Source organism: Eutrema salsugineum, unplaced genomic scaffold (genome assembly GCF_000478725.1).
Source record: "Eutrema salsugineum unplaced genomic scaffold, Eutsalg1_0 scaffold_2, whole genome shotgun sequence".
Taxonomy (NCBI): domain Eukaryota; kingdom Viridiplantae; phylum Streptophyta; class Magnoliopsida; order Brassicales; family Brassicaceae; genus Eutrema; species Eutrema salsugineum.
The window spans coordinates 2043138-2069963 of record NW_006256829.1 but is presented as its reverse complement, the minus strand read 5'-3'; the positions used below and the strand labels follow the sequence as shown (position 1 = coordinate 2069963).

At 36.3% G+C, this 26826-nt stretch overlaps 7 protein-coding genes and 1 non-coding gene across 9 annotated transcripts; 6 read left to right on the top strand and 2 right to left on the bottom strand.

Moving 5' to 3' along the window:
- The first annotated feature begins 2401 nt into the window (after positions 1 to 2401).
- On the top strand, positions 2402 to 3994 carry LOC18017587 (peroxidase 54). Its single transcript, XM_006399084.2, has 4 exons — positions 2402 to 2681; positions 2796 to 2987; positions 3090 to 3255; positions 3349 to 3994. Exons 1-4 carry the CDS (start codon positions 2445 to 2447, stop codon positions 3837 to 3839), a joined length of 1086 nt encoding a protein of 361 aa, XP_006399147.1. The 5' UTR covers positions 2402 to 2444; the 3' UTR covers positions 3840 to 3994.
- A 1432-nt stretch (positions 3995 to 5426) lies between these two features.
- Positions 5427 to 6908, top strand: LOC18017586 (peroxidase A2). The gene is made up of 4 exons (XM_006399083.2): positions 5427 to 5705; positions 5810 to 6001; positions 6095 to 6260; positions 6345 to 6908. The coding sequence occupies exons 1-4, from the start codon at positions 5463 to 5465 to the stop codon at positions 6761 to 6763; spliced, it is 1020 nt and encodes a 339-aa protein (XP_006399146.1). The 5' UTR covers positions 5427 to 5462; the 3' UTR covers positions 6764 to 6908.
- A 1374-nt stretch (positions 6909 to 8282) lies between these two features.
- On the top strand, positions 8283 to 8633 carry LOC112086729. Its single transcript, XM_024156272.1, has one exon. It carries the CDS (start codon positions 8283 to 8285, stop codon positions 8631 to 8633), a length of 351 nt encoding a protein of 116 aa, XP_024012040.1.
- Positions 8634 to 12379: 3746 nt separating this feature from the next.
- LOC18017585 (homeobox-leucine zipper protein HAT14) lies at positions 12380 to 15312 on the top strand. The gene is made up of 4 exons (XM_006399082.2): positions 12380 to 12789; positions 13273 to 13607; positions 13726 to 13805; positions 14687 to 15312. The coding sequence occupies exons 1-4, from the start codon at positions 12483 to 12485 to the stop codon at positions 14985 to 14987; spliced, it is 1023 nt and encodes a 340-aa protein (XP_006399145.1). The 5' UTR covers positions 12380 to 12482; the 3' UTR covers positions 14988 to 15312.
- Positions 15313 to 15592: 280 nt separating this feature from the next.
- LOC18017584 (protein trichome birefringence) lies at positions 15593 to 18481 on the bottom strand. 2 transcript variants are annotated; one of them, XM_006399081.2, is made up of 6 exons: positions 17541 to 18481; positions 17233 to 17425; positions 16956 to 17149; positions 16717 to 16875; positions 16268 to 16632; positions 15593 to 15994 (listed from the first exon to the last, which is right to left on the bottom strand). In XM_006399081.2, exons 1-5 carry the CDS (start codon positions 18479 to 18481, stop codon positions 16278 to 16280), a joined length of 1842 nt encoding a protein of 613 aa, XP_006399144.1. In that variant the 3' UTR covers positions 15593 to 15994; positions 16268 to 16277. The 2 variants fall into 2 exon arrangements, with proteins under 2 accessions (XP_006399144.1, XP_024011795.1); XM_024156027.1 differs by lacking the exon at positions 15593 to 15994 and having other exon boundaries at positions 16072 to 16632.
- Positions 18482 to 20643: 2162 nt separating this feature from the next.
- Positions 20644 to 22144, top strand: LOC18017583 (thioredoxin-like 3-1, chloroplastic). The gene is given in 6 exon segments (XM_006399079.2): positions 20644 to 20736; positions 20739 to 21039; positions 21478 to 21552; positions 21627 to 21693; positions 21784 to 21801; positions 21912 to 22144. Coding segments are annotated over 6 exon segments (618 nt in total). The 5' UTR covers positions 20644 to 20678; the 3' UTR covers positions 22011 to 22144.
- Positions 22145 to 22220: 76 nt separating this feature from the next.
- TRNAS-GCU lies at positions 22221 to 22302 on the top strand. Its single transcript has one exon. It is a non-coding gene; the product is annotated as a tRNA-Ser (tRNA).
- Positions 22303 to 22761: 459 nt separating this feature from the next.
- Positions 22762 to 25879, bottom strand: LOC18017582 (gamma-tubulin complex component 3). Its single transcript, XM_006399078.2, has 2 exons — positions 23571 to 25879; positions 22762 to 23444 (listed from the first exon to the last, which is right to left on the bottom strand). The coding sequence occupies exons 1-2, from the start codon at positions 25835 to 25837 to the stop codon at positions 23174 to 23176; spliced, it is 2538 nt and encodes an 845-aa protein (XP_006399141.1). The 5' UTR covers positions 25838 to 25879; the 3' UTR covers positions 22762 to 23173.
- Between the last annotated feature and the right edge of the window lie 947 nt (positions 25880 to 26826).

The window sequence follows — 26826 nt, the reverse complement described above, 5'->3', positions numbered from 1 at the left end:
AAAATATCATACCTAGTCGTCTTCCCTATCTCCTCTCGGATCGAATTGATCCTGGACGGCTTTTATCTGTTGGTTTCTCAAATATTACTAATGTTTTTCCACCATCTTGGTCGTATGTGGAACATCCCCATTTATCGATTACCTCTTCAATGAAGGCTACAAAAATGACCCCATCAGTCCATGCATCTTCCTCAAGAAGTACTCAAACAAAGGATTTGTAATCATAGCAGTATACGTGGATGATCTAAACATCCTCGGAACATCTGGTGAGATCTCCCAAACAGTCGACTGCTTAAAAGCAGAATTCGAAATGAAAGACCTAGGCAAAACAAAGTACTGTTTGGGATTACAACTTGAGTACATCAAAGGAGGAATCCTTGTGCATCAATCGGCTTATATCGAAAAGGTACTCAAGCGATTTAATATGGACCAAGCTCACCCATTGACCAGCCCAATGGTAGTTAGAAGCTTAAGTGATGACCCTCTTGGTCCCAAAAAGGATGATGAAGAAATCCTTGGTCCTGAAAAGCCATACCTCAGTGCTGTAGGAGCGTTAATGTACCTGGCTAGTCACACTAGACCAGACATATGTTTCACCGTGAACCTCCTCGCTCGATATAGTTCATCTCCAACTCAGAGGCACTGGAACGGTATAAAACATCTCCTAAGATACCTTCGAGGTACTCAAAACTTAGGACTCTTCTATACTAACCAAAATAAAGATGGGTTAGTCGGCTTCGCCGATGCAGGATATCTATCAGATCCGCACACTGCCAAGTCTCAAACTGGCTACGTTTTTACGCATGGAGGAACAGCCATCTCTTGGAGATCAATGAAGCAGACACTCACTGCCACTTCATCAAACCATGCTGAAATCCTAGCCATTCATGAGGCTAGTAGGGAATGCGTCTGGCTGCGCTCCATGACTCAACACATCCGCAGAGATTGTGGTATGGACGAAGACACACAGCCCACGGTGATGTATGAAGACAACGCGTCATGCATAGCTCAGCTCAAGGAAGGATATATCAAAGGAGATCGGACGAAGCACATTCTACCGAAGTTCTTCTCAACCTCAGACTGGCAGAAGGACGGCACTCTCAGCGTTCAGCAGGTCCGATCCAGTGAGAATTCAGCTGACCTCTTCACCAAATCATTGCCTACTTCAACACACCGGAAGCTCGTCAAACAGATAGGAATGTATAGACTTAGAGATCTGCAGTGATGCTACAATCAGGGGGAGTAATGCGTGTTGTACTCTTTTTCCTTCACCATGGTTTTGTCCCACTGGGTTTTTCCTGGTAAGGTTTTAATGAGGCAACATTCCCCAGCGCATTATCGAGATCCCGATTGAGTAGCTGACCCGGTTCACTCGTCCAAGGGGGAGTGTTATAACACATATCATATATGGACTCTTATACCGGCCCATTAGACCCATCAGGACATTGTACTTAACCTAGATTCCCTATGTACTCTATATATACATTCCAGTGATTAATAAAGTGACTAAGTTTTCACAACATTTGTGGATTATTGTAGAATGGTTTTGGTTTTTCCTTTTTTAAATCATTTTTCTTATTTACTTTGAAGTTGTTAGAGACTTTTTACTAAACCTAAATAAACTATTTTTTCTAGTTGACAAACAAAAAAAAGTTTTTTTGACCAGATTCTGTTATGCACAATTACCGTCACACATGTGTTAAGTATCCGGTAAAAAGCGGTTTACTACTAAACCCAATGAGCTAATGAACAAACCGGTTTAATACTAGACCCAATGATCTAATGAACAAAACGGTTTAATACTAGACCCAATGATCTAATGAACAAAACGGTTTAATACTAGACGTCTAAACCCAATGATCTACTGACTAAACTACATTTCAGTGTACCACCCCAAACCCAGCACCATTTTCTTCTCAACACTTCTTCACCATTACCGTCCTGAAGGTGAGCAAAAGAGAAGAACAAGAACAAAGAAAGAGAAAGGAAAACCAAATTCAATTATTATTATTAACTCTCATGGTGCAAATCATTAGCATTTTAAATTGGATTGGAACAAGTCCATCGAAACACCCTAACAACTAACAACTTTCACAGATTATTATTACTATTTCGTGGAACGTGAGTACGTGACTAAGAAACGAATCTTGTAAACTCGACTTCTTTTTTGAAAAAAAAAAGTTGATTAAATACACAAACACGCACTAAAGAGGATCTAGAAGGGTCACGTTTTCTCATTTATTGATTTGGTAAATAAACACGCACTTTGACTTGAATATTGGCTTCAATTGAAAATCTGTCATATTCGTCATCAGGCAAGATTTAATCAGTTTTTCTTCTCTATATAATGATTTGTTAACTAATTCTATTAATCATAAGTTCAGAATCAATCAGTAAAGCAGAAAAACTAATCAAAACTCCATCATTATTTGCAGCAACTTTTAATGGCTGCAAGAAGCTCGTCTACTACTTGTGATGGTTTGTTCATCACCAGCCTTCTCGTTATCGTTTCTTCAATATTGTTTGGGACATCCTCTGCGCAGTTAAACGCAACGTTTTACTCCGGGACATGCCCTAACGCCTCTGCCATCGTTCGCAGCACCATTCAACAAGCTCTTCAATCAGACCCGAGAATCGGAGCCAGCCTAATCCGTCTTCATTTTCACGACTGCTTTGTTAACGTATAATTAATAATTAAGCTCTTAATTTAAATAAGCATCTCTTTTGTCGTAAGTAAGGCCTTCTGTATTTGTTACACTAAACCTCTCTACTTGGCTTCTTTACTTTTGAAAAAGGGTTGCGACGGGTCGATCTTGCTTGACGACAGTGGAAGCATCCAAAGCGAGAAGAATGCTGCCCCGAATGCAAACTCGGCAAGAGGATTCAACGTTGTCGATAATATCAAAACTGCCCTCGAGAATGCTTGTCCCGGCATTGTCTCTTGCTCTGACGTTTTAGCCCTTGCCTCAGAGGCCTCTGTGTCTTTGGTAATTAAAAAAAAAACTAACTGGCTAGTGACTACCATATGAAACATATGTTAATAATGATCACATTCATATATACAAACAAACATGTTTGATCATCTTCAGGCAGGAGGGCCTACATGGACTGTGTTGTTAGGAAGAAGAGATGGCCTCACGGCGAACCAGGCAGGGGCAAATACGTCCCTTCCCTCTCCATTCGAAGGACTTAACAACATCACATCTAAATTTTCAGCTGTCGGCCTAAATACAACCGATCTTGTAGCCCTGTCTGGTAAATATTAATCCACATATGTTTAGTTACTTGCGTCTCAATTCAAACAAAACCCTAGCTAATGCCAATTTTCTTGTGGTTTAATGTGCATAGGAGCGCATACGTTTGGACGTGGAAATTGTGTAACCTTCAACAATAGACTATTCAACTTCAACGGGACAGGTAATCCCGACCCGACTCTGAACTCGACACTTCTCAGCAGTCTTCAACAGATTTGCCCTCAAAACGGCAGCGGATCGGGTATCACCAATCTCGACCTGAGCACGCCTGATGCGTTCGATAACAACTACTTCACCAACCTTCAGAGCAACAATGGTCTTCTGCAGTCCGACCAAGAACTGTTCTCTGATACTGGTTCACCCACCATCGCGATTGTTACTTCCTTTGCAAGTAACCAAACTCTGTTTTTCGAGGCCTTTGCTCAGTCCATGATCAAAATGGGGAATATAAGTCCCTTGACGGGGAGTAGTGGAGAGATTAGACAAGATTGTAAGGTGATTAACGGACAGTCAGCCACTGAAGCAGAGGACATTCAGTTACAGTCGGACTCGGATCAGGAAGCAGTGAGTTTAGCAGATATGTGAAAGATGATGAGACTAGTTTCACCGTTTGTTTATCATATATGTATAATTACTCGTAAGCTTTGTCATTATTCATTTTCGTTAAAAAAAATGAGTGATAGCCTGGTAGAGCTGTGTTTTACAATTATGGGATTTTAATTATTTCAAACCCTTTATAGTTTTGCTAGATATATGGATGTATCACATCGAATATAATATTTGTTTTGTTGTCTAACAATTTACATGCATTCTACTCCATTTAAATATAGATGATGATACATCGACGAAATTGACGTTTAATAATATTATAGTGTCACTTATGGAGAAAATTATAGTAGACTCATGAGAAATTAATAGAAGTACGGCGAAGTGGTTGGGACTTGGGATTTTATTTCAGATTTGGTAGCAACTATTATAAAATGATAAACAATATTCAAATTGTTTTCCTTAGGTTTAGCCGTTTAGGGTATCATTTTTTTTGCATTATTATCTATCAAATAATGCATCGTTTTTTTTAATTATACTTCTTCCGTTTCAATACATGTGTTGTTTTGGAAGAACTTTTTTGTTTCAAAATAAGTGACAACTTAAAATTTTAATATAATTTGTTATCACAAATACTTAGTTTGATCATAGTACTGTACTGATCATGAAACTAAAAGAAAATTTTAAGAAGAATATGCTTTATAGGGGCGTAATTGTGTGTTATAAGTTCTTTCTAAGAGTCACAATCCATATCACCGTCACTCAAAAAATACTGGAGCTAGTCATGCATCTTTGAATGTTTACTCTGCAAAGTTAACGTCAAAGGAACATCTCCAAAAGTCTCGTCATTAAGACTTTTGGAGATTCTTTATCAAAATCAGTGAAGTAACACAGACTCATTATAAAACACTGAATTTTGAATAATCTATTTTTGTTTTCTGAAAATACAGCTGTAAAACTCTAGCTAACAACTCTTGAAGGAAGCAGTTCCACAGAATGTGACTTAATTTGTCTAATTCTGTAGACCAAATTTTGTAGACCAAATTTTTAAGAAAAAAAAACTATCTAAAAATCTGCGTATTTCTTGTGAGAATTCAGATCCTCGTTCACATTCTCATGGTTTTGTCCTTGTTTACATGAAGTCTCATGATTAAACATGGAAATTTGAATGCATTAATTAAAGATGTTTGCTATATGATTTTATTTGGAGATTGAGATATGGTTACATCATGTTTCAATTGTTAATGATAGAAAGAAGAAAGAAAAAAAAATGGATCACCTTTGACGACCGATTTCGTCTCAAGAACGCAAAATATGATATATTTGTATATGCTATCTATGAATTTCTTTACTAACCGCGTGGGAGGATTACAATAATACAAGTGATGGAGATGGTGTAACCTAAAGAGTAAAGACAAATAACTTTTAACTAAAGAAAATGTAGAAGCACCAGCTTTTTTCTACTTTTTTGGACTAAGTATACAAACACACACGTTAATCTAGTTATTGGCTTAATTTAAAATCTTTCACTTTCATGACCAGTCAATAAATACGCGTTTAATCAACTTTTCCTCCCTATATATATATAACGATTTCAAAATGATATGGAATAGTCATAAGCTCCGCACATTCAAAACTAGTTATTTCCAAAAAAAATAATTCATGGCTGTAAAAAATCCGTCTATTACTTGTAATGGCTTCTCCATTATAATCGTCCTCACTACTCTTGTCATCTCTTCTTCATTGTTTTGGACATCATCTGCGCAGTTAAACGCAACGTTTTACTCCAGGACGTGCCCTAACGCCTCTGCCATCGTACGCAGTACTATTCAGCAAGCTCTTCAATCCGACTCGAGAATCGGAGCCAGCCTTATCCGCCTTCATTTTCACGACTGTTTTGTTAATGTATATAAATCTTTATGATCAATACAGCTCTTTTAACGTGAAAAGCCTAGTGATCATTTTCGCCTAAGCCACTATACTTTTTCTTTCTTATGTTTGTAAAAAAGGGTTGCGACGCGTCGATCTTGCTTGACGATAGTGGAAGCATCCAAAGCGAGAAGAATGCTGCCCCGAATGCAAACTCGGCTAGAGGATTCAACGTTGTCGATAATATCAAGACTGCCCTTGAGAACGCTTGCCCCGGCGTTGTTTCTTGCTCTGATGTTTTAGCTCTTGCCTCAGAGGCCTCGGTTTCTTTGGTAATAATACTTTCTTAATAAGACATATCAAACAGTACATATGTTAACTGTTCACATTCATCTATCTGACTTTACATGTTTGATCATCTTTAGGCAGGAGGGCCTTCATGGACTGTATTATTAGGCAGAAGAGATAGTCTCACAGCAAACCAGGCCGGGGCAAATTCGTCCATTCCTTCTCCCGTCGAAAGCCTTGCCAACATCACATCTAAATTTTCAGCTGTCGGGCTAAATACCAACGATCTTGTAGCCTTATCTGGTAAAAATCATCTACGTTAACTTATGGATCAAGTCAAAACCAAACCCTAATACCATCTCTTGTGAATTTCTTTTATCTACGTAGGTGCACATACGTTCGGACGTGCTCGATGCGGAGTGTTCAGTAACAGACTAATCAACTTTAGCGGGTCGGGAAATCCTGACCCGACTCTAAACACGACGCTTCTCAACAGTCTTCAACAGATATGTCCTCAAAACGGCAGCGGATCGGGGATCACCAATCTCGATCTGAGCACACCTGATGCATTCGATAACAATTACTTTTCCAACCTTCAGAGCAACAATGGGCTTCTTCAGTCAGACCAAGAACTGTTTTCTACCACAGGCTCAGCCACAATCGCGATTGTTACTTCTTTCGCAAGTAACCAGACTCTGTTTTTTCAGGCATTTGCTCAGTCCATGATCAACATGGGGAATATAAGTCCCTTGACAGGGAGTAGTGGAGAGATTAGATTAGACTGTAAGAAGGTTAATGGAAGTTAATTTTTTTAAAAAGTTCTTTCTTTTTTGTTTACTCTGTGGGCAAGCTTCCTTAAAATTTGATTCTACGAAATTTAAGCACTTAAGATATATTTTGTCTTCAGATCTTTCAAAAAAAAACTAATGTTAATTGATTGCGATGTCAATTCTCAAATCTGCAGATCACCACTCTGCAATGTCAAATTTCTATTTTTAGAATTGCATTGTCAAAATTCAGATGTACTAATTATTGACTTTTGTGATAAAATAAACCATTTAAATTATCAGCACGATTATTATTCGCTTTACTACACGGTTATGCATATTCCTGTAGTTTTGAAGTAATTATAGTTTTCGATTTTTAGTTCATAGTTCGTTTATATTAAGCTGTTTATTTTTGCGTATCTAAAACATACTTTTAATCCCATGAGTAAAAATATAAGCAAATTAATACCTTGAATTCCTCTGTTTCTATTTTATTCCACGTAGTTTCAAGACTGAATATGTTCATATCCTTAGCTATTACTACTCTTTAGTTACATTTTATGGATGTTTTTCTAATCATTTGATTATTCTGGAGGGGGACATGTAGAAAATTCTTCTCTTTCGTTAAAAAAGATCAGCTTTTTATCTTGTGGGCTCTGACAGCGAATTTATCATTGACAAATTATTTACGAATCACCAAACAATATTGACAACAAAAACCGTCCAACATGTATACCGAATTATCAACCATCATGACAGTCCTTGTGGAATGATTTCACCGACAAATGATAATTAACATTTGAAATTTTAGGGCGAGACAGAAAATAATTTGATCGGGCTGATTTTGCGGTCAAGATAAAGCGGACCCGTTCCACGCCAAACTTTTAAATACGAATGTACTTCTCTTTTGAGTATTAAGACTTTAAGAGGTTGTAAATATTTTGGTAGTATACCATTGATCAATTTATGTATATACTACATTTAAAAAAAAAAATTCAAAAAAAGGAAATGGCTATTTTTGTTAGAAATTAATACTAAATATATAATTACCATATGAAGAATGTTTTTTTTTTATCAATTCAACTTATATATAAACGATAGAACCAGAAAGAAACGAGGCCTAATGATCTGAGGTTAACAAGTTGACTAAAACTACAGCTAATTTGGAAACATAGGTCAAATGGAATGAGTTCTATGTGCGGTTTGGGTTGAGTGTAAGGTTACCCATTTGGTTTTTAGTTGACTAGGGTCCATGACTTGAGGTTAATGTTTAAAAAAAATTAAGATACTACTTTTTACTTAAAAGCTATAAAATAAGAATTGATTCCAGTTTAGTGCTATGTAGATCATAGTATTTGTTAGTCGAATGTAGTAACTTATTTCTACTAGATGCACTAAATCGACTATTGTAAAAATTGACATAAAGCTAAAAGTCTTCTACTCTTTAGTGATATTTGTAGTTAAAATAGTCTCAACATTCGGTTAGTAACTTTAAACACTCGAGTATGACAATAATATATGCCTATAAGAGAAAAGAATGAAGATAAACAATGAAGAAATGGAAACACTCGAGTGCCCTTTCTCAAAAGAGATATGGAAAACTTTGGTTGGTGGAATTTTGGAAACAGACTTCACGTCAACTTGGTCAGATATTATGGAGCTCATGACTCAACCTTCTCTAAACCCCACCGTAGCTTTCATCCTAAGATACGCCTTCCAAGCAGCAATTCACGCAATCTGGGGTGAAAGAAATGGAAGGAGACACGGAGATGACCCTGCTCCGCTTGCTGTCATTGCAAAGAAAATTGACACTACAGTTCGTAACAGACTAAGCACAATCAGAAGTGAAGGAGTGATGAAGCAGGAAGCTGGATTGAGGATTTGGTTTGCTACAAGGAGAGCTCCTTAATAAACTCTGCTCTAAGTTAGATTTTCAATGCCAAAAAACGATCTAACAAAGTTGTAAAAAAGTTTATTTTTTTTCTTGAATATAATTTAACATTTTATCAAAAAAAAAACAATGAAGAAATGCACAAAATAAAAATAGAATTAGTATTGTAGCATTTAACGGGAGACTTAATTTTTAAGAAAGAAGAAAAATTGGGTCCAATGAACAAATGATTGCTTGTGTAGAGATTTGCCTCTTCTCAAGCAAAACAAAAATGACCCCACAGTCACCGGTTCATCAATTTAATCCATCGCAAATCGCTCTGTTCATCATTTACTCAAACACAATCATTAATACTTCCTCAGGCGCGTTGTCACGTGACTCTCCCCTCTTCAACTCCATTGTCACGTGCTTCTTGCATACTCTTTTGCTAAATCGGATACTTTGAAATTTACACTTTCTAGATTGCAAAACTGAAAGTTTTTTTTATTATTATTATTATAGGTAAGATTAAGGTTCGTGCTTTGCTTGGGACAAAATAGTATCTGATGTACCATGTAGAATCCTAAATTGTGTTAAAGTGAACGGGTTTATATATATTATTATCCCTAAAACAAGTTATTCGTTGCATAAATATACAAGATACATTATATACATCCTTTTTTAAAAAAAAATGATGTACATAGGATACTCCAAGAAAAAAATGCAAATCTGTTTAACAACATTGGTGTTTAATTTGTTTATATACACAATCATATATAAAACATAAAGGGAATTCAAAGTTAAAATAAAAAAATATATATAAAGGGAATTCAAATGTGTAAAATAGGATGCAATAATTAATCTAGCAGCATAGAGAGGAGATAAATAATTGAGAGAAAGATTGAGATGGCAAAAATATTAGACATGGTAACAATAATAGATTAATAGCAATAATAAGAGTATGCATGACTTCAATTATTGCAAGGAGCCTAAAAGCATGACACCCCAATCTTTTGTTTGAGGCGCGTCCCACGCGTGTGGGTCCTTTCACTCTCTATTCATGTCTTAGCCATAAATTTTGGAAATTCTAGGAAAAAAAAAAAACTAAATTCTCTAAAAATCATGTTACGAAATAGTGAAGAGGAAACATGTCGCTATATACTATATTTGTAATAGATTTGAGAATAAAAAATATTGTGTAATAATGAGCGGCAGATATTGCTCCTTATATTTTGTTTCTACTGGTATCAATCTGCCGACTAATAGCCATCATGATGAATCGAACTATAATGTTATAGATTAAGATATGCATCAAGTATTTTCGACATTATAAACCTACTATTGCAGCCTTGCAGGGCATATAATTTCTGAGTCAACTCCTGTGTAACCAAAAAGAATCATATTATGGAGGAAAATGAGTGCAAACTAACGTATAAAAAAGTCGTAAGCACTTACTTTGGACAAAACTCATATCAAAATAAGGGTTCACATCCCAGAAGAAACTTAGAAACCTTAACCTTTTATTCCAGCAAAGGTAATTGTTTTCTATTTTGTATTTAACACACAGAAGAATTGAAGAAACAACAAAATCTGTCATTAAAACATAATGTAATTATTTTTGATAAACAACATAATGTAATTGGTTGGTGATAGAACTCGTAAAATTTTGAAAATCAATACATATCGAAACATCATTCATGCGTTGACTAGTCCCATATCTTGTTAAAATCCAAATATGAAAATACAACTTCTTTTTCTGTTATGACATCAAATACAAATATTTAAGTTTGGAAATATTTAGATTTTTGTAATGTGAATTTGGAGCTCGTAGAAAGATAAAATGATGGTTTTAATTATAAAACTACAGAATTACATGAAAATAACAGAAATATGTGCATAATAAAATTGGTAAATCATTAACAAAAATAATTATGTGGCTGAAAAACTGTAGATCGACAACATTTATTCTATTTTGGTCGGCAAATACAGTAAACGAAATGGCAATATCGTCGAATTATTCTGATTTTTAATATTTTTTAAAAAATTGTATCAATTATCAATCAACCCCTACAAATTCTAGTAATTATTGACATGGTACTATTTGAAACCAACTATCATATCTCACATGTTACCATGCATACACATAATAGTGAAACTATTTAATGTTTAGAACTTTTCTTGACAGCAACTTGCAATAAGTTACAAATAAGTTAGAAGTAATGGAAATTGTATTCATGATGTTGGATAAGAACACATTAATCAAGTTTTTCTATGACCATCGCCGTATTGACTAAAGTTTTGAGCCCATAAGAATTTTGGTCAAACTGAAAAAGAAAAATGGATTGAGTGTTTTCGTGACCGTTTGATGGGTCATCGTTGTCACATTTTAATTCTTTTTATCATTAAGTATCATCGTTAATCATTATGTCTTGTTCACCCTTTTTATTCGGTAAATATTAGAGCACCATTTTCATGAAACATTCCCTTCTATGTAGTTTATATGTTCCAACTTAATCATGAGTCTATAATGCTTAGTTAAATCATTTGCAGCGGCAGCTCTGATTCTATAATTTTTTTAAAAAAGGAGAGAATCAGCATTAAACGGTAACTACGTTGTCAACCGTCACTATGTCCTTTTTTTACTTCCACTTATTCATATTTTTCCTTTTCTTCCTCAACAACTTCGACTTTTCTGTTAAATCTCTTAAAACTTAAGGAATTCAAAGTCGCCATCATTAACGTGTGACCAAAAATTACGCTGCCCGGTCAAAGTAATTATGGTCTTCAATAGTTTTCAGCAAACAGTCTAATATCTTCAAAAAATCACTAATTCTTTAATAGTATCGTCTATCCAAGATGATTAATTAGGTGGTAAAAACCCTGAGTATCCTTTATCATATAAAATAAAAAAAACAGAGTATAATCCAAAAAACCATAATTGAATTAAATGTAAAGAAATTACCTATCTATTATAATTTCAATTTTCACACTATCTGAGAATTTGCCACCACTAAAACCTTCTGAAATACATATGGTTGTTATCTTTTGTGTTTGGAAAGTATTTTGAAATGGAAGAGTTGCATATACCAATTTGCTAATTTCGTGATTTTTTTTTTGGTTTTCGTGTAGAATAAAAATTTACTATATTATTACCTCAAGACTCTAGCTTCATCTCGAAACATAAATGCATATTTGTGTATAAAGTAATATAATACGGAGTAACATAAACACAAAAGGCGCCAGTCTCGTGTAATAAGAATGAGGTATATATTTATATGCATTCACGTGCGTCTGTGAAAATCGGCAGTTGTCGGCCAATCCCCTTAACTGTATCTCAACCCCAAAATACCACATTTTTCGGTATAAAAATTTCATTATATATATTAACAAAAATGAAAAAAAAAGCTATTGTATGTTCTCTTTGGTTGAGAGTAGCTTATTATTTTAACAGGTTTCGAGACATACTCTTTTTATATATATATATATATATATGACACGTTTTACGTAGATTAAAAACTTTCTTATCTATATTCAATTAGTAATTAAATGGTAATATGTGAAATGAAAATTATTAATTTCAGTTAAAAAGTATAAACATTGAAAATGTGAGAAAATATTTCTTAAAAAAACAACTCAATTTGTGAAACTCAAATTAAATGATATTATTATTTTAATATCGTTAAATCAGAATTTACAGGAAGAAGATCCAAAACTTCTACATCTATACAATTACTATTATTAAATTAGATTGAACTTGGTAATAAATAAGTGGGGTTTCACTTCATTTCATGTCATGCCTCCATAAGCCAAAAAAGATCTTCGTGTTCTGTCTTTCTCTCTTTCTCTTTTTTGGTTTTTGACTCAAAACTGTTATTTTCTTCGTAAGAGATGGAGCTAGCGTTATGTCTAGGCGAAAATACGAACAAATTATCTTTTTTGGAGAAGCCCTCAAAGATTAATAATCCCTCTGCCTCGTCGACCTCGACTTCCGACAAAAATCGTGGGTTCTGCATGAGTTTAGATGTTGGTTTTGATGGTCACAAATCGTTGTCACCCTCTTCGTTATCTCCGTCGTTAGAAGATGAGAAGAAGAAACTGGCACCGAGAGCAAAGAATTCTGATGGAATTAGGGTTTCGTCTTCCGTAGATCCGTCATTACAGCTTCAGCTTCACTTTCCTTGGCTCCCTGAGAACAGTAAGGGTTTCAGTTTATAAACAAAAAATATGGCATAAGATCTAATTTCTCGTAAACAAATGGTGTAGTACTTATACGTATACCCAAACGATACCCATTTTTTTCTCACAAAATAGCATTTGAAATTTATTATTATCCCTAATCTGGCTTACATATTTTTTCTTCTTCTTATATTTATATGAATATAATTTTGTCTACAATATATATATATATATATATATATATATAGTACTTATTGTAGCTAGTGTGTCGATGGGATGTAACTGAAATCATTTTCCAAAAATGTTGTGACTGATTTGTGACAAGAGAAAAGAACTAGGTTCTATTGAAACATATTTACTAGAAAACAACATAAATAGTGGATGTTAATTATAAATTACAAGATTATTCGGTTTCTTCACATATTTGGATGATTAGTGTTGACTTCGGTTTAGTGGAAAAAAGAAACAGTTTTACTTATAGAAGAAAGAACCAAAATTACAGGTCGGCAAGGAGGAAGAATGCTCCCAGTAGCAGCTGAGGTGGCGGAGGAGGAAGAGGAGGAGGAGGAGGAGGAGGAGGCGGTGCCTAGTATGTCACTGTCGCCACCCAATAGCGTAACGTCGTCGTTTCGGTTGGACTTTGGTATTAAGAGTTATGGTTATGAGAGAAGAAGTAATAAGAGAGATATCGATGATGAGGTTGAGAGATCTGCTTCAAGAGCCAGCAACGAAGACAACGATGACGAAAACGGAACCCCAAGGAAGAAACTAAGACTCTCTAAAGACCAATCTGCTTTTCTTGAAGACAGTTTCAAAGAGCACAGCACCCTTAATCCTGTTCGTTTCCCATTATATATTGATCTTTACTTTTTTGTAATTTGTTATTACTTGAAAGGAAAAAAAACCCTAAGCTTAACTTTTATTGTCTATTTTTTTTTTAAACTGAACATTGCAGAAGCAGAAGATTGCGTTGGCGAAGCAGTTAAATCTTCGTCCTCGCCAGGTTGAAGTTTGGTTTCAAAACAGACGAGCCAGGTTAGCTTATGTCATTAACACATCATTAAAAAAGCTTCATTTTCTTTTTTTTTATGAAACGGTTTCTATTTTTTTGTGGTTGGAAATATAATTTTTTGTGATGATTAATTTCTGAAAAAAGGAATGAGGACGAAATACACCACGAGTAATAATAACACATTGTCGCATGTCTGTTCTTGTCATTTTTCGTGCAAAAGTAGAATATCACTTCTGCTCATCATTTCCATATATAATTGCTTATACTAACCTATGTATAAAAAGAAAACAAATCATAACTCTTCTTTACAATTTCGCAAAAATGTAATAACTACTCTTCGTGAGCTTGGTACAAACATGAAAATCGGATGATTAAAAAAAAGATTTTGTTAGAAATAGGATAGTTCGACTTATTTTTTTTGAAACGATCGTTGTTCCTTTCATCAGATGTCTTCATGATGATCATATGTATTGTTCAGATGTCTTCATGATGATCATATGTATTGTTCTCTCTCTCATTATTTCAATTGACAAAAATAAAGATATATACACATAAATCTCTCCGAATTTATTAATATGGTACATCTAGGAAAAATGTAAAATATCTCTACAACAGCTTAAAGACGTTGCCAGGCATTTGTTTTGTTTTTTATTAATGTTTCCATGCATTAATCACCATTTTGTTTGGAAAATTAAAGTGCTAAACAGTTTCTTTCTAATTTCCTTACAAAAGCAAATTATTTCTCTAATTTTTTTTTTTTGCTATCTGTTCAAATTTCCCTAACATTTATCGTTTTGCAAATCAATTGCTTACATATATTTGAGCAACATGGGTTTTAACATTGGATAGTTATCTTATGTATCGGGGGCTATATTATTTAAATTGATGAATGAGAATTATATAGGACAAAGCTGAAGCAAACGGAAGTGGACTGTGAATACTTAAAGAGATGCTGTGAGTCACTAACCGAAGAGAACCGAAGGCTTCAGAAAGAGGTTAAAGAATTGAGAGCCTTGAAGACGTCTTCTCCTTTGTACATGCAACTTCCGGCCACCACTCTCACTATGTGCCCTTCTTGCGAACGCGTTGCCACCTCAGCACCACAGCCCTCCACGTCAGCTGCACACAACATCGGTTTGTCCACATCATCATTTCACAGTCCTTTGATTCCGGTTAAGCCTCGACCGGCCAAACAGGTGTCATGAAAGCAATTGCGAAATAAATGGTTACCGTATTCACCAATACAGTTTGAGCAAATGGTCGAGTGGTAATTGAGTCTTCTTGTGTATATTATAAGGTTTATTTTCCATAATGTTTGGGACCGTCTCCTATTTTGAAAGACGACTAGACCGAATTATCCGGTTAGAGTTTTGTTTCTCTGGATCTGTTTTGGCATTGTGTTTCTTTGGATAGGACTGAGTTAAAAATAGGTGGAGGAAAAGGGTTTGACATGTTTATTTATTGAGCGAAAGACAAATTTTATTTAAAAAAGAAAGACAAACAAAAAGAAAAAAAGGAAAGAAACAAAAAAATGGTTTGATCACTTTATCTTTTGTAAGCTTCTATATTTCTAATTTAAGCAAAATGGTTTGAGAGCAAAATAGCGTTGAATAATTCGTCATAGATTTTCATTGCAAGATTGTGGTGATTTTGCAACGAAATTCTGTTTTGCAGAAACCAGAAAGTTTATTGGCAACCAGTTTTTTGTTTTTTAAATAAGAAAAGTAAATTTTGTACGGGTGAGAGAGAGTCTCGTGCGGCGTACTTCAGATATTATATCCAGTTTTTGTTCAGTTTAAGCATCCGTAATCTTACTTTCTACACAAACATAAACACATACTGTCTCTGCTTTTCCCAATCTCCAACCAAATTAGTCACATGTTTTAACTCTTCAAATCAAATACAGAATTATAAATAGGTTACAGGTACGCCACGTGGCGAACAACTGCACCAGGTTGGATCCAATCGCACTGAACCACTCATAAATAAAAGCATTTGACCTAACGGAAAGACCTTCGTGGTCAAAAAGTCCAAACATCCCCATGTGAATGCGTCGTGACCAAACCCAAGTTGTCTTCAGATCCTTATATTATTTCCCGAAATGGACAAATTTATATTAATGTAATTGTCGGTGATCGACAAATTACATTAACATTTTCCGTAAACCTCAAACCTTTTTTTTTTATTTTACGAAAGAACACTGTTATACTTCCTACACACCAAGAAAAAAAAGCCATGTTCTATTTAGATCATCAAACATAGCTAAAAACGATTATTGGAAGTAAAACATTGATCAATACTATGTAACCTCTCTCTTTGAGAATAATCGTAGTGTAGTGAGTGACAAAAGCATTTACAACCAAGCAACGACATCCAAGTAAATCATATTTTCAATCTTCTTTTTTTACTCTACACATTCTATAATCAACTAAAACCATCAAAGCATCGAAAGATCAAAGTATTGAGGAGATAAGACCAAAAAAACCTTTTTTTTCCTAAGGTTTCCGTCGTGCTTGGCCAAGCTGGTTGAGTTTGACGAGTAGCTCGGCGTAGAGGATCTCGTTCCAAGAGTCGGGAACTCCAGGGAGGCACCAATGGCTGCAGTCTTGATACAGCAACGGCGTTCTTTTCTCCTTTTCCGATAAGCTATGTTTCCGGTACACTGAAGGGTGTCCGTCTTTCCTGTAATCCGTTAATCTGGTGATGTTTAGATACGTGACGGGCGTTCTCATTCCCCTTAACACTCTCTCTAGCACCTTCATTTTCGAAGGGTATGGGGTTAGGTACGTCTCGTTCTTGATTGGTTCTGTTTCGCTATCGCATGCTCCTCCCGAGTTCCATTGCCCACCACTTCAAACAAGACAGTTCCAAAAGTTTCAGAGATTCTGATCGGTTCAAACATCAAAACTGTTGAGACCCTTAGATTTTGTTTACCTGAAATGTGAAGCGGAGTAGCCACGAAAGAAAACAAGGGACTTGTCTGGATTCACATTCTTCTCAACCCATCTACCCCATGTGGTCAAAGCTTTACGGAAAGCTTCAAGTACAGCGAGTTCGTGATAGACATTGCTTCCTTCTTGATAATAATCCTCCCTTTTTAAAACCAACACCAACATATCAAGTTTCTACATTACAATACCAACTTTCCTTGTAGATTGAGAGAGATTTTTTACCCTTTGGATGTTTTCTCGTGAGTCCACCAATGTCCGGTGTTGAAGATGATAATATCAGCTCCTTTGTACTGCTCAGACGACTTCCCGACCAAATCCAGCCGTAGAGTCTCCTTCTTCGTTCCCTTCTTGTCAACAATTTCCGTTTCTTGGACCAAGAAAGGTGAAACAAAAAACTCCACCGTGCAATTGTAATCCTATCAAATCAAGAAACCTTGAATCAGAAAAACCATCAACAAGTATTAAAAAAAAAAAGGCAAATGAATCGAGAAGCCATTACTTGGAAGACGAAGGAGTACTCAGCCTCCCCACGAAAATGATGTCTTCCACTAGCCTCATAGACTTTGCTCTCATCTTTCACTGATCCTTTAAGAATACAAACCAGAGATTCCCACATGTTCCTATTTAGAGAATCCCCAACAAACACTAGCCTTCTTCCTCTAAGCATCTCCAGCAAAATACCTCCATTTAATCTATTATTAGAAATGAATGTGGTGGTTTCAGATTCAACGAGCCGCCACATAATAATTCTATAAAATTCAATTGCAACATACGTAAGCAGATAAAAATTCAACTAACGTACGGTACCTTGGTAAACTACATTTCTTAGGTTTCCACTTCAATTTCTGGAAACCTTTATCGGGTCTTCCGTTTGAAATACAATTGAACTGTTCATCAATCAGCTTACACGAACCGGGTTTGTAGAGCGGATACGAATCATCCTTAATCCATTCACCGTCGAAGAACTCGCAGTCTTTCAGAGATTCACTCCATTTCTCCATCTCTTGTTTCACCGAAGTCACCAAGCCACCGTTTCCGGTTTGTTTTTCCGGCGTAGAAGGAGCTGATGAGCTGGAATTGGCCGTCAGGTTCACCGACACGGGTGCTTTCGACGGCGCCGGAGCTGCTGTCTTCTGGTTTCGAGCGGCATCGGTGGTCAGTGACTGATTACTCGATCCCGTCGGCGATTTATCTGGAAGCAGAGGATGAGAAGAAGTGTTGGTTTTGGCAACCGGGTTGGTTCTGTTTACGATCGGAGACTTAAAGGTCGAGTTTTTAGCAATCGGAGTGAGATTTTCCGGCGCCGGAGCTTGCAAAGTACCGTTTCTGATGGTATCGGAGACGGAATTCGAAGTGGGAGAAGACGGTGAAGTGGTGTTTACAGGGATAGGCTCTGTGAAATTCGACGTGGCGTCGCTAGATCTATTGGTGGGTTTCGTTAAAGTGACATTGGGGATGATATAGGAGAAGATTGAAGAGAAGTGAGATCCGGAAGTGTTGTCTGATGAAGGAGATGTGGTGGAGGAGGAAGAGAAGATGTTAGAGAACCAAGGGGAAGAAGAGTTTGGAGAAGGACTAAAGGCAAAGAATAGAGTGAAAGCGACGAAAGTGATTACAAAGGCGTAAGCGAAAGTTGAGGTTTTTCTCGGTTTCACGGCGGAGAAGAAGCTCTTGATCTCGGCTGCGGCGGCGGTTGTTGTTGTTGTTCCGCCGTGAATCGGCATATACTTTACGGCGTCCGACGCCATAGACGGAGAGGGAGAGGCACAAATTTGTAGGAATATGGTGTGGTGGAGTTCGTGGGCGCGTGAAGAGTGTTTTTTGGTGGTTTAGAAAGAGAGAAATAATGCTTTTGTTTAGGGTTAGAGAGAGAAACAAGTGCAGAGATGTGTATGAAGGAAAGACATGACTTTTTTAGAAACAAGTGAGAAAGGGGTTAAGAAGATAATAAAGGGTCATTTGTTTAGACGACACCGTTAAAAGAACATGACTTAAAGTAGAGATTTTTCAATTAATTACCCCTCGGTTTTATTATTAATTACGGAAATACCACTTCAAAGTGCGTGTCGGTGGTTCGAGATTCGATTTCCTTTTTTTCTATTTCCTGTGGACTCAGGTTCGACCCATGAAGAAGAGTTTGATAAATGCTTATGGATCCGGATTTGGATGTCGTGATTTAAATGTTATGTTTTCTATTATTGAGGAGGATTTACCATATTTTGGATTACCAAATTTCCCTATATTTTTTGCATATAGGAGTTTTTACATATTTTATTAGGTTAATTGTGTGATAGCTAGACTGTATAGCCCTCCTTAACCCTGTATAAACTATGCAATTGTCTTTCCATTTACATTTTGATAGCTCTCTTATGTAAAAGACAGTAAACTATGCATATAGAAAGTAACCTTAACAAATGTATGTAAAATTGTAAATAAACATCTCATGATTCTCATCTAACCATGGCTTTATGTGTTATACGACGAGAGTCGTTGATTTTTAATATACAGAAAATGTTTTGTTCATATGAACATGTTTTGGTATTTGTGGAAGCAAGAAGTATGGTAAGATTTAGGAATAACTCTTTGCTTTTTTTGTGAAATAACTAGATGAAGAATTTTTAGAGGTAATTTCAGATGTGACAAAATTTCCTACAAGTATATGTGAAAACATTAAGTGGGTGATTAGTTGAACTCAGTTGTGGATAAATTTTAGGATTGGGATGAACACTTACCAACCATAACAACTTGTTGAAATTTTTTGATATTTAAGGATAATTAATAGTCTCTAAAATTTAATTACTTATTCATCAGAAAATAATCAATACAGATACAAAAAAAAAATCTTAATTTTGAAATTTTAAATATTCGTTTGTCGGCAATTTCGTATATTAGTTAGGTGGCAGGTTTGGGTAATAAAGAGGAAATTTTTTTTTTTTTAATTTCAATTCGCGTCTCTAGAAGTCTTTAGCGTGTGGGACCAAATTCCTCTGGTTGTTTGGACTCTCTCTGATCTGATCTTATGCTTTTTGATCAAAACGCATTTCACTAGTTCTACTTCTATTGGAGATCGTAGATCCTTTTTTGGCATTACGACTTCCAAATAGCTAAAAAAATTGTTATATATGTTTATTTTTCTAATCCATTTGTCGAACATATTTTGCAATGTCATGCTTTGCTTATAAACCGACAGCATATAACTATAATAATATAGTTAACATGGTATAAATAATAATTAAATGGAGACAGTTAAATTAAGGAAATAGCGTCGGGGTTTCCTTCGTCACCGACCTGATTTGAAGGCATCCGCATCAGTTTCAGACCAATGCACCGTCACAGACTCACAAGTTTTGGCTATTTATATAATTTTCAGATTATAACGCAATTGTTGAGTTATATGTTTTGTGTTTCCATTTTCGAAAAGCCCTCACTAAACACTGGGAATCTTGCATGTGTTTTTTTTCTTGATTTCAGATTTCATAATTGTTTTGTTTCGTAGAAAAGGATAAAAATATATCATAAATTTTGACAGGCCACTTCTTGCAAATATATTATCCTGAAGTTTACAAGATTGTTACTTATTATTCTACTTATTTATTGTCAAATATATAAATGATGCATTCTCACATGGTTTCTGATTTGAAAGAAATGCTTGAATGTAAGATAGAGATTGAGAGGCTTTTATGTACTTGTTTTAAATTACAACCTCTTTTGATTTTGATCTTTTTATTTTATTTTCAGTTTTGATTTTGATTCAAAATTTGTTAACAGAGTTACTAAATACTAATTAAAAAGATAAGATAGCAAAAAAAGAAGAAGCTGAAGGTAGCCCCCACTAGCAGCTCATCCTTGGCATTTTACCAACTCATATTCCGGATAAGCTCTCTCCCCATCTCCTCACATCTCTTCCGAAAACTCTCCAAAACCAAAAAAAAAAAGATATTAACTATGTCACATGAAAACTTTGAAATATCTCATCATATATCTTCTTCTTTGAAAAAGAAAAAGAAATGGCAGCTCTGGCATCAAACCCTCAAATGCTAACGAGACAAGGTCACAGTAATTACAAGAAGGAACAATTTTGGAGGAAAGAGAGTTTGAGTTTGGAGAAGAAGTGTGGGTTTTGTGTGAAGGTTTACAGTGAGAAGCTTGGGAGATCACAAATAGAGAAAGAGTGGAGATTAAAAGCCTTCTGGTCAAACGTATCACGGCCTGAGACTGTGGAGATGGAACCCATTAACGACGTTGATGAGCTCGATGCTGTTCTTTCTCACGCACGCAACCTCTCTCAGCCTATCATCATCGAGTGGTAAAGACACCAAAATCACATACTCTCTACAATCTAAATTAGATATGGGTCTATATGACTTTGGAATCTTGGACTTCTGATTTATTCTGAGTAAATTTTTGTAAGAATATTATTTTTTTCTACATTAACTAAAAAAACAAATGTAAAAGAGCACATTTTTGGGCTAGGTCATCCCAACCCTCTTTATAGGAAAAGGATGACTATTCTGATTTGGTGATCTTCATAAGTGCAGGCTGATTTCGGGGTTTTATACATCATATATATCTTTTCTGAGTTGCATTTTAGATTCACTCATGTTGACAAGACTAGTGATTTCAGATGAGATCAACAACTCAACATTAACAATTCAACATTATGTAATTTCAACCACTAACCAGTCGTTGAAGATCTAGCTATATATGTCTTCTTATGAACAATGACCAAAATATATGGGGGCAGGATGGCTTCTTGGTGCCGGAAATGTATTTACTTGAAGCCTAAGCTGGAGAAATTGGCAGCAGAATATAATAACCGGTAAGCTAATACAATGTACAATAATGTTATTGCAAAAGTCTGATTATTTTGTTGAACTGAAACGAATAAAACAGAACAAAGTTTTACTACGTGGATGTGAACAAGGTCCCTCAAACCTTGGTGAAGCGTGGCAACATTTCGGTATGATGCTTTAACAATCAAACGCATTCTCTTTTTCTATGTTTTTTTCCGCCAAATCTGAATCAGTTTCCATATTCATGTGTTATACAGAAAATGCCCACCATTCAGGTATGCTTTCTTGTTTATGAATTGTTCTGAATTTCTGAAACAAATGTTTTAACGTAAATGAAAATAAGAATAATAATGTAACGAAGAGAGAAATTGGGTGGTGAATGCAGTTATGGAAGGAAGATGAGATGAAAGAGGAAGTGATAGGAGGTCACAAAGGATGGCTTGTTATTGAAGAAGTCCGAGAATTGATCAACAAATATGTTTGATTCTTTTTTTTTATTTAGCTGTACAGTCGTTTTTATTTCCCTTTTGTTATATATTAGACATTGAGAATGGAGAAAGAGATTTTGTTAAAACAGAACTAAAAATTGATTTAAGTTTTATTTTAGCTTCAAAACAATCGGACTAAAAGTTGACATACAATACAAGTCTATATTTATGTTAATTATCTTAAACCAGCGTCTAATACCAAAACCGTCGCTTTGGCCGAGTGGTTAAGGCGTGTGCCTGCTAAGTACATGGGGTTTCCCCGCGAGAGTTCGAATCTCTCAGGCGACGTGTATTTTTTTTTTTTCATTATATATTTGTAAACCACCATTTTATTGTCTGATTGTCTCTTACTTACAGAAGAATTGAAATACGATGTGACATGTGTTTTTGTAAACGATTGCTGTAAATTTCGAGACAGTAACTCTTACCAAATCTAAAACCTAGTATGTGTGTAATCTAATGGTTGACTAACATAGATCATTGGGAATAAAGTTCAGACCTTGTGTGGATCTTAAAGAAGGTAATTGTATATATCAACCAAGTGATAAAGAAGATCAAAGGGTCACAAGACAAGACCCTCAAAAATGTTCTTCTATTTTGCTTTAAAAAGCCTTGCGGATTCAAATCGCAGTAAGCTAATGCTAATGCTCGATCTAAGGCCGTGCCCACAGAAGCTTTTAGAGAGCCCAAATTCAGAGAGCTTAGAGCCATCCGAAGCAAGAAAATACACAAATTATCAAACTAATTTTTTTTCTTATATCAACCAAAGTCATGAAAACAAATCATACAAATCAGCGAAAGCTTGAATAAAGCTTACAGAAAACACATGGTGAAAAAACAAATAATAAATAGAAAAACTAAGCTGCAGATTATCAGACTCATGGCACAAATTGAAACACAAACCTTCCCCATTTTACCAACACAAGAATCTGTTTCCCAATCCCAAACTTTTTGAAACAAGCCATTTAAAAACAATCTGTGCAAAAGACAGAATATCAATGAGGCATTCTCATAAATAAGAAACAGATTCTTCGACGCACCTAGATTCAAGAAAAAATCCTCTGCAAGCCCATGCTGCAGTCAGCGGTTAGTCAAAGTAGAGCATGTCTTCTTCTCTTGCTATTGTGGAATATGCTTTTCAACTAAACTCGATACTCTTTCAACTCTCTTTTCCTTTGGAATGCAACCGGCTGTAGAACTCAGTGAAGTCAAGCCGGAAGAAGAGGAATTTGAGATCTACAGATTGTTGAAGAGGCAGAAGGGACAGGAATCCATCGAGTGAGGATGTGTATTCCTTTGCAATACTGTCCATATCTTGACTCATGCTTTGAAGAAATTCTCCAGCACGCTGTGTTATGGCCTTCCTACCCTCACTGATCCATGAACTTGACTCTTGCGTTTTGTTTCTTTCTCGTCCTGATTCTTTAGTTCTGCAAGCAATCGGTCATATTTAAAGAATCAAATTGTGACCCTTGATACAGAGGAATATTTTCGCGTAAAGGGATAGACTCTACTTTTGATTAAATTATAACATAGATGTGAAGACAAAAATTCACCTTATCTGCAACTCGTAGATTCCTTCGTACAAACGATCTGCATGACTCCTGAACCGTAATATAAGCTCAAAGAGGACGAAAAGTGACTTGCGGATGGTCTGCGACTGTTCACCAAGCAGAGATTTTCCAACGATGGCGTTGAGGTACTTCTCATGTGCTGCCAAAAGATCATCGAGGTCTTTAGCAGCTTCCATTTCTTTTGAGAAATTAGACCATGACACCTCCAACACCTCAAACATGATGTAATACTGAAAGTTGGTGACAAAATGGTTCATTTCATTCCAAAGAACCTGGCACCGCCTCAGGGCTGAGAGAAGTTGCAACTTCACTGAAGTTTGGAGCTTAACGAATGAATTGGAAGTGATGCAATTTGGTTTCATGGTCTTCCAAATTCCGATAAGAGCATGCTCTACCCTTTTCAACTTCCAGAGAAAATTGAACACTCGCAAGTATTTGGACAAAACAGACTCAGTAAACACAGTATCTAATGGAACCCTGGCCTCATATTCCAACGAGAATACATCCCAGCCTCTGTCTCCACTGCCATGAGGCATCATTTTCACCCTCAATCTGTCTAGCATGTCACGGTCATCATACTGTGCATTAGATGCCCGTATTGCAGCTTCAAGAAACCCAGCTAGCTCAAATGAACTAATATTATTAGCTGGCTCAGAAAGCTTAGGTCCTACAATATCCATCAAGTATTGGACAAAATCACCTTGACCAAGTAGTAAATAACGCTTAATCGCAAGGCAGTGCTCCTTAAATTTATATCTCTTATATAGAACATCCAACAGATGCTTGTCGATCCTCTTTGCTGCCTCAGTAACGAGATGTTCAAGAGCATCTGTCTCACCATACCCGAGACCTCCACGCCTAGTCGTCGTCCCAGAGGCAGCAGCTGCTTCTGAAGCTGCATCAGCCCACCCGTGATCATCACAGCAAACACGAAGAAAGTTTATAGATTTCCCAGTTCTCAGAATTTTCTGAGCTAGGCTTGGTGAAATAAAAGAGGGAAGCATCCCTGGGTGGAGCTTATAACCTTCTCTCCAGAGCAAATCGACTTTCACCGGCTGACCTACGATAAAGAACTCACCAAAAGTATCTTCCAACTCCCCTTCTAGAACCCAACTTCTCACCATTTCAAACAACGGAGAACACACACATCGGAGCAAGTTCATCATAAACTCATGAACAAGCGGATCACCATGCTGTGCGTGCAAATGGATAGCCCCAGCCATCGCCCCACCTCTCAAAATTTTACACTTGTCAACCAAAACAGCCATCAGTCTCATTTTCACCATGGGCTCCGCGAACCACACCGACAATCTCCTCAGGGAAAGGTAATTGCTTGAGCTGGCTGATTCAGAAACCAAAGGAATAGGATTCATGGCCTGCGCTTCGAGCACGGCCAATAACTTATAATAATCAGAGAGCTCATCCTGCAACGCCGCACAAAACGCTTGCCCAACAGTTCCCACTTCTTCAGCTGGAAACCGATCCATACTCTCAGATATAAAAGTCTTGACTTTCCTAAACAACCAGCCAAGCTCAGAGAGCATACGGACCATGATCCTAGTAGCTCGAGGCACCTTAACATAATCCAGCACCGCATAACCATCTATTTCGCTGTTAAACTTCACGTACTTGCCATCAATGCCTTGGCTAGCGTACAAAACATCCCTAACTAGAACCTCTTCCGTGACTTCGTTCTCTTCCTTAACCAAAGTAGCATACTCTCTAAACGCAATATCCCTCAAATTTTCAGGGTCTTTACTAACTAACAGAACCCCATTACTCCAATCCTTCTTCTTAGCCTCTCCACCGCGAAGAAACCCGTTACCTAGAGACGAAGCGGCATCACCGAGCCCCAAATTGGGTAGAAGAACCGACGAATCGAGACCGTTAACAGCCGATTTACGATCATCGGAAACGATTTTGAGCAGATAGACGAGAGCCCATTTGTTGTTGACGCTGCCGGGACCAGTCTTGGAGGCGAACTTGGTGTAGAGATCGGCAAAAGCGAGGGCGTCGGAGGACTTACCTTGAGTGGCGAGGCGGCGTTTGAGGGACTCGGCGATGGCGGTGGCGTCGGGGGCGACGGAGGGAGTGAGACGGCTGGAGAGGATGCGGAAGGCGTAACGAAGGGTTTTGAGGAAGGCGGGAGAATTGGGATCGGGATTAGGGGTTTGAGGGTTTTGGGAGAGAAGACGAAGAACAAGCTCCTGCACTAGATCTGCAGCCTTCTGCTGATCGTCGTCCTCCATTAGCCCTTTTTTGCTGCTTTTTTGGTTCTTCGATCTTCACCTTTTGATTAATCCTTTTTTTTTTTTGTTCTTCTTCCAATTTTTATTGAATTTGATTTTTGAATCGAAAAGAATTGCAGAAATGTGGGCGAGTGAGTAGTGAGAGCACAGTAGAGATGGGCTCTTTTGGACTTTACTCGGCGGGCAAATGAAATCGTTGGAAACCAAAAATTTTGGGGAAAAATTAAAAAATCTCAAATTATCATTGAACCAAAAAACAAATATCCAATAGTAGAAACATATTCCTTCCTTTGTTCCATTATTAAGAAAAAATTAAACTAGTTTATGTATGTCAAAATTGAAAAGAAATCTTTCCTCTAACTATCGGTTTCTACTTTTCATTATTTAATCTTTATTCTCTTTGTTACACCCAACTGCAAAACATAAATATTTTACTCACTTATATACATTTACTATAATATATCTCTAATCACACTGAGTTAATGATTAGGCACGGTTTAGAGTTTTAGCTATATACCAGTTGGTTAGCTCTGTTTTGCATGAACTTTTATATTGTTGGTTATTGATATAGGAAATAATTTGGTGACAAACTTTTTTTAATAATATTTAGTATTTTACCAGAAATAATAATAATTTCATATATTATAACTAAATAAATAAAATGAATTAAACAACGTACAACAAAATTGTTAGATGAAAAAGGATAATTATCTTTTTGTTGCGCTAAGTCTACCATATAGATAAGATATGTTATGAAAATTACTCAACTTCGTTACACTTATCCGTGTTAAGTCATATCCACCATAATATCTGACAAGAATCCATCTTCTAATTAGGAAATTGTAAATCCATACTTACACACATACACATATATAAATACATGTACAGTATGTATACTCTTATATAACTACAATTTACGAGGATAAACAATTGAAATATGCGACTAGTGTGTTTAGTTTAGGATCAAGCTATAATCGCTTCAAAGGCAA

Bases quoted from the DNA above. Each gene is read 5' to 3' on its own strand.
- LOC18017584 (XM_006399081.2), bottom strand. From the start codon at position 18,481: ATGGCGTCGGACGCCGTAAAGTATATGCCGATTCACGGCGGAACAACA. The intron at 17,150-17,232 runs GTAATGGCTTCT...TTGATTTGATAG, and splicing joins AGTACTCCTTCGTCTTCCAA to GATTACAATTGCACGGTGGA. The intron at 16,876-16,955 runs GTAAAAAATCTC...GGTTTTAAAAAG, and splicing joins CACGAGAAAACATCCAAAGG to GGAGGATTATTATCAAGAAG.
- LOC112086729 (XM_024156272.1), top strand. From the start codon at position 8,283: ATGGAAACACTCGAGTGCCCTTTCTCAAAAGAGATATGGAAAACTTTG.
- LOC18017582 (XM_006399078.2), bottom strand. From the start codon at position 25,837: ATGGAGGACGACGATCAGCAGAAGGCTGCAGATCTAGTGCAGGAGCTT. The intron at 23,445-23,570 runs GTGAATTTTTGT...GATTGCTTGCAG, and splicing joins ATCTACGAGTTGCAGATAAG to AACTAAAGAATCAGGACGAG.
- LOC18017586 (XM_006399083.2), top strand. From the start codon at position 5,463: ATGGCTGTAAAAAATCCGTCTATTACTTGTAATGGCTTCTCCATTATA. The intron at 6,002-6,094 runs GTAATAATACTT...GATCATCTTTAG, and splicing joins CAGAGGCCTCGGTTTCTTTG to GCAGGAGGGCCTTCATGGAC. The intron at 6,261-6,344 runs GTAAAAATCATC...TTATCTACGTAG, and splicing joins CGATCTTGTAGCCTTATCTG to GTGCACATACGTTCGGACGT.
- LOC18017587 (XM_006399084.2), top strand. From the start codon at position 2,445: ATGGCTGCAAGAAGCTCGTCTACTACTTGTGATGGTTTGTTCATCACC. The intron at 2,682-2,795 runs GTATAATTAATA...CTTTTGAAAAAG, and splicing joins TTCACGACTGCTTTGTTAAC to GGTTGCGACGGGTCGATCTT. The intron at 2,988-3,089 runs GTAATTAAAAAA...GATCATCTTCAG, and splicing joins CAGAGGCCTCTGTGTCTTTG to GCAGGAGGGCCTACATGGAC.
- LOC18017585 (XM_006399082.2), top strand. From the start codon at position 12,483: ATGGAGCTAGCGTTATGTCTAGGCGAAAATACGAACAAATTATCTTTT. The intron at 12,790-13,272 runs GTAAGGGTTTCA...CCAAAATTACAG, and splicing joins TCCTTGGCTCCCTGAGAACA to GTCGGCAAGGAGGAAGAATG. The intron at 13,608-13,725 runs GTTCGTTTCCCA...TGAACATTGCAG, and splicing joins AGCACAGCACCCTTAATCCT to AAGCAGAAGATTGCGTTGGC.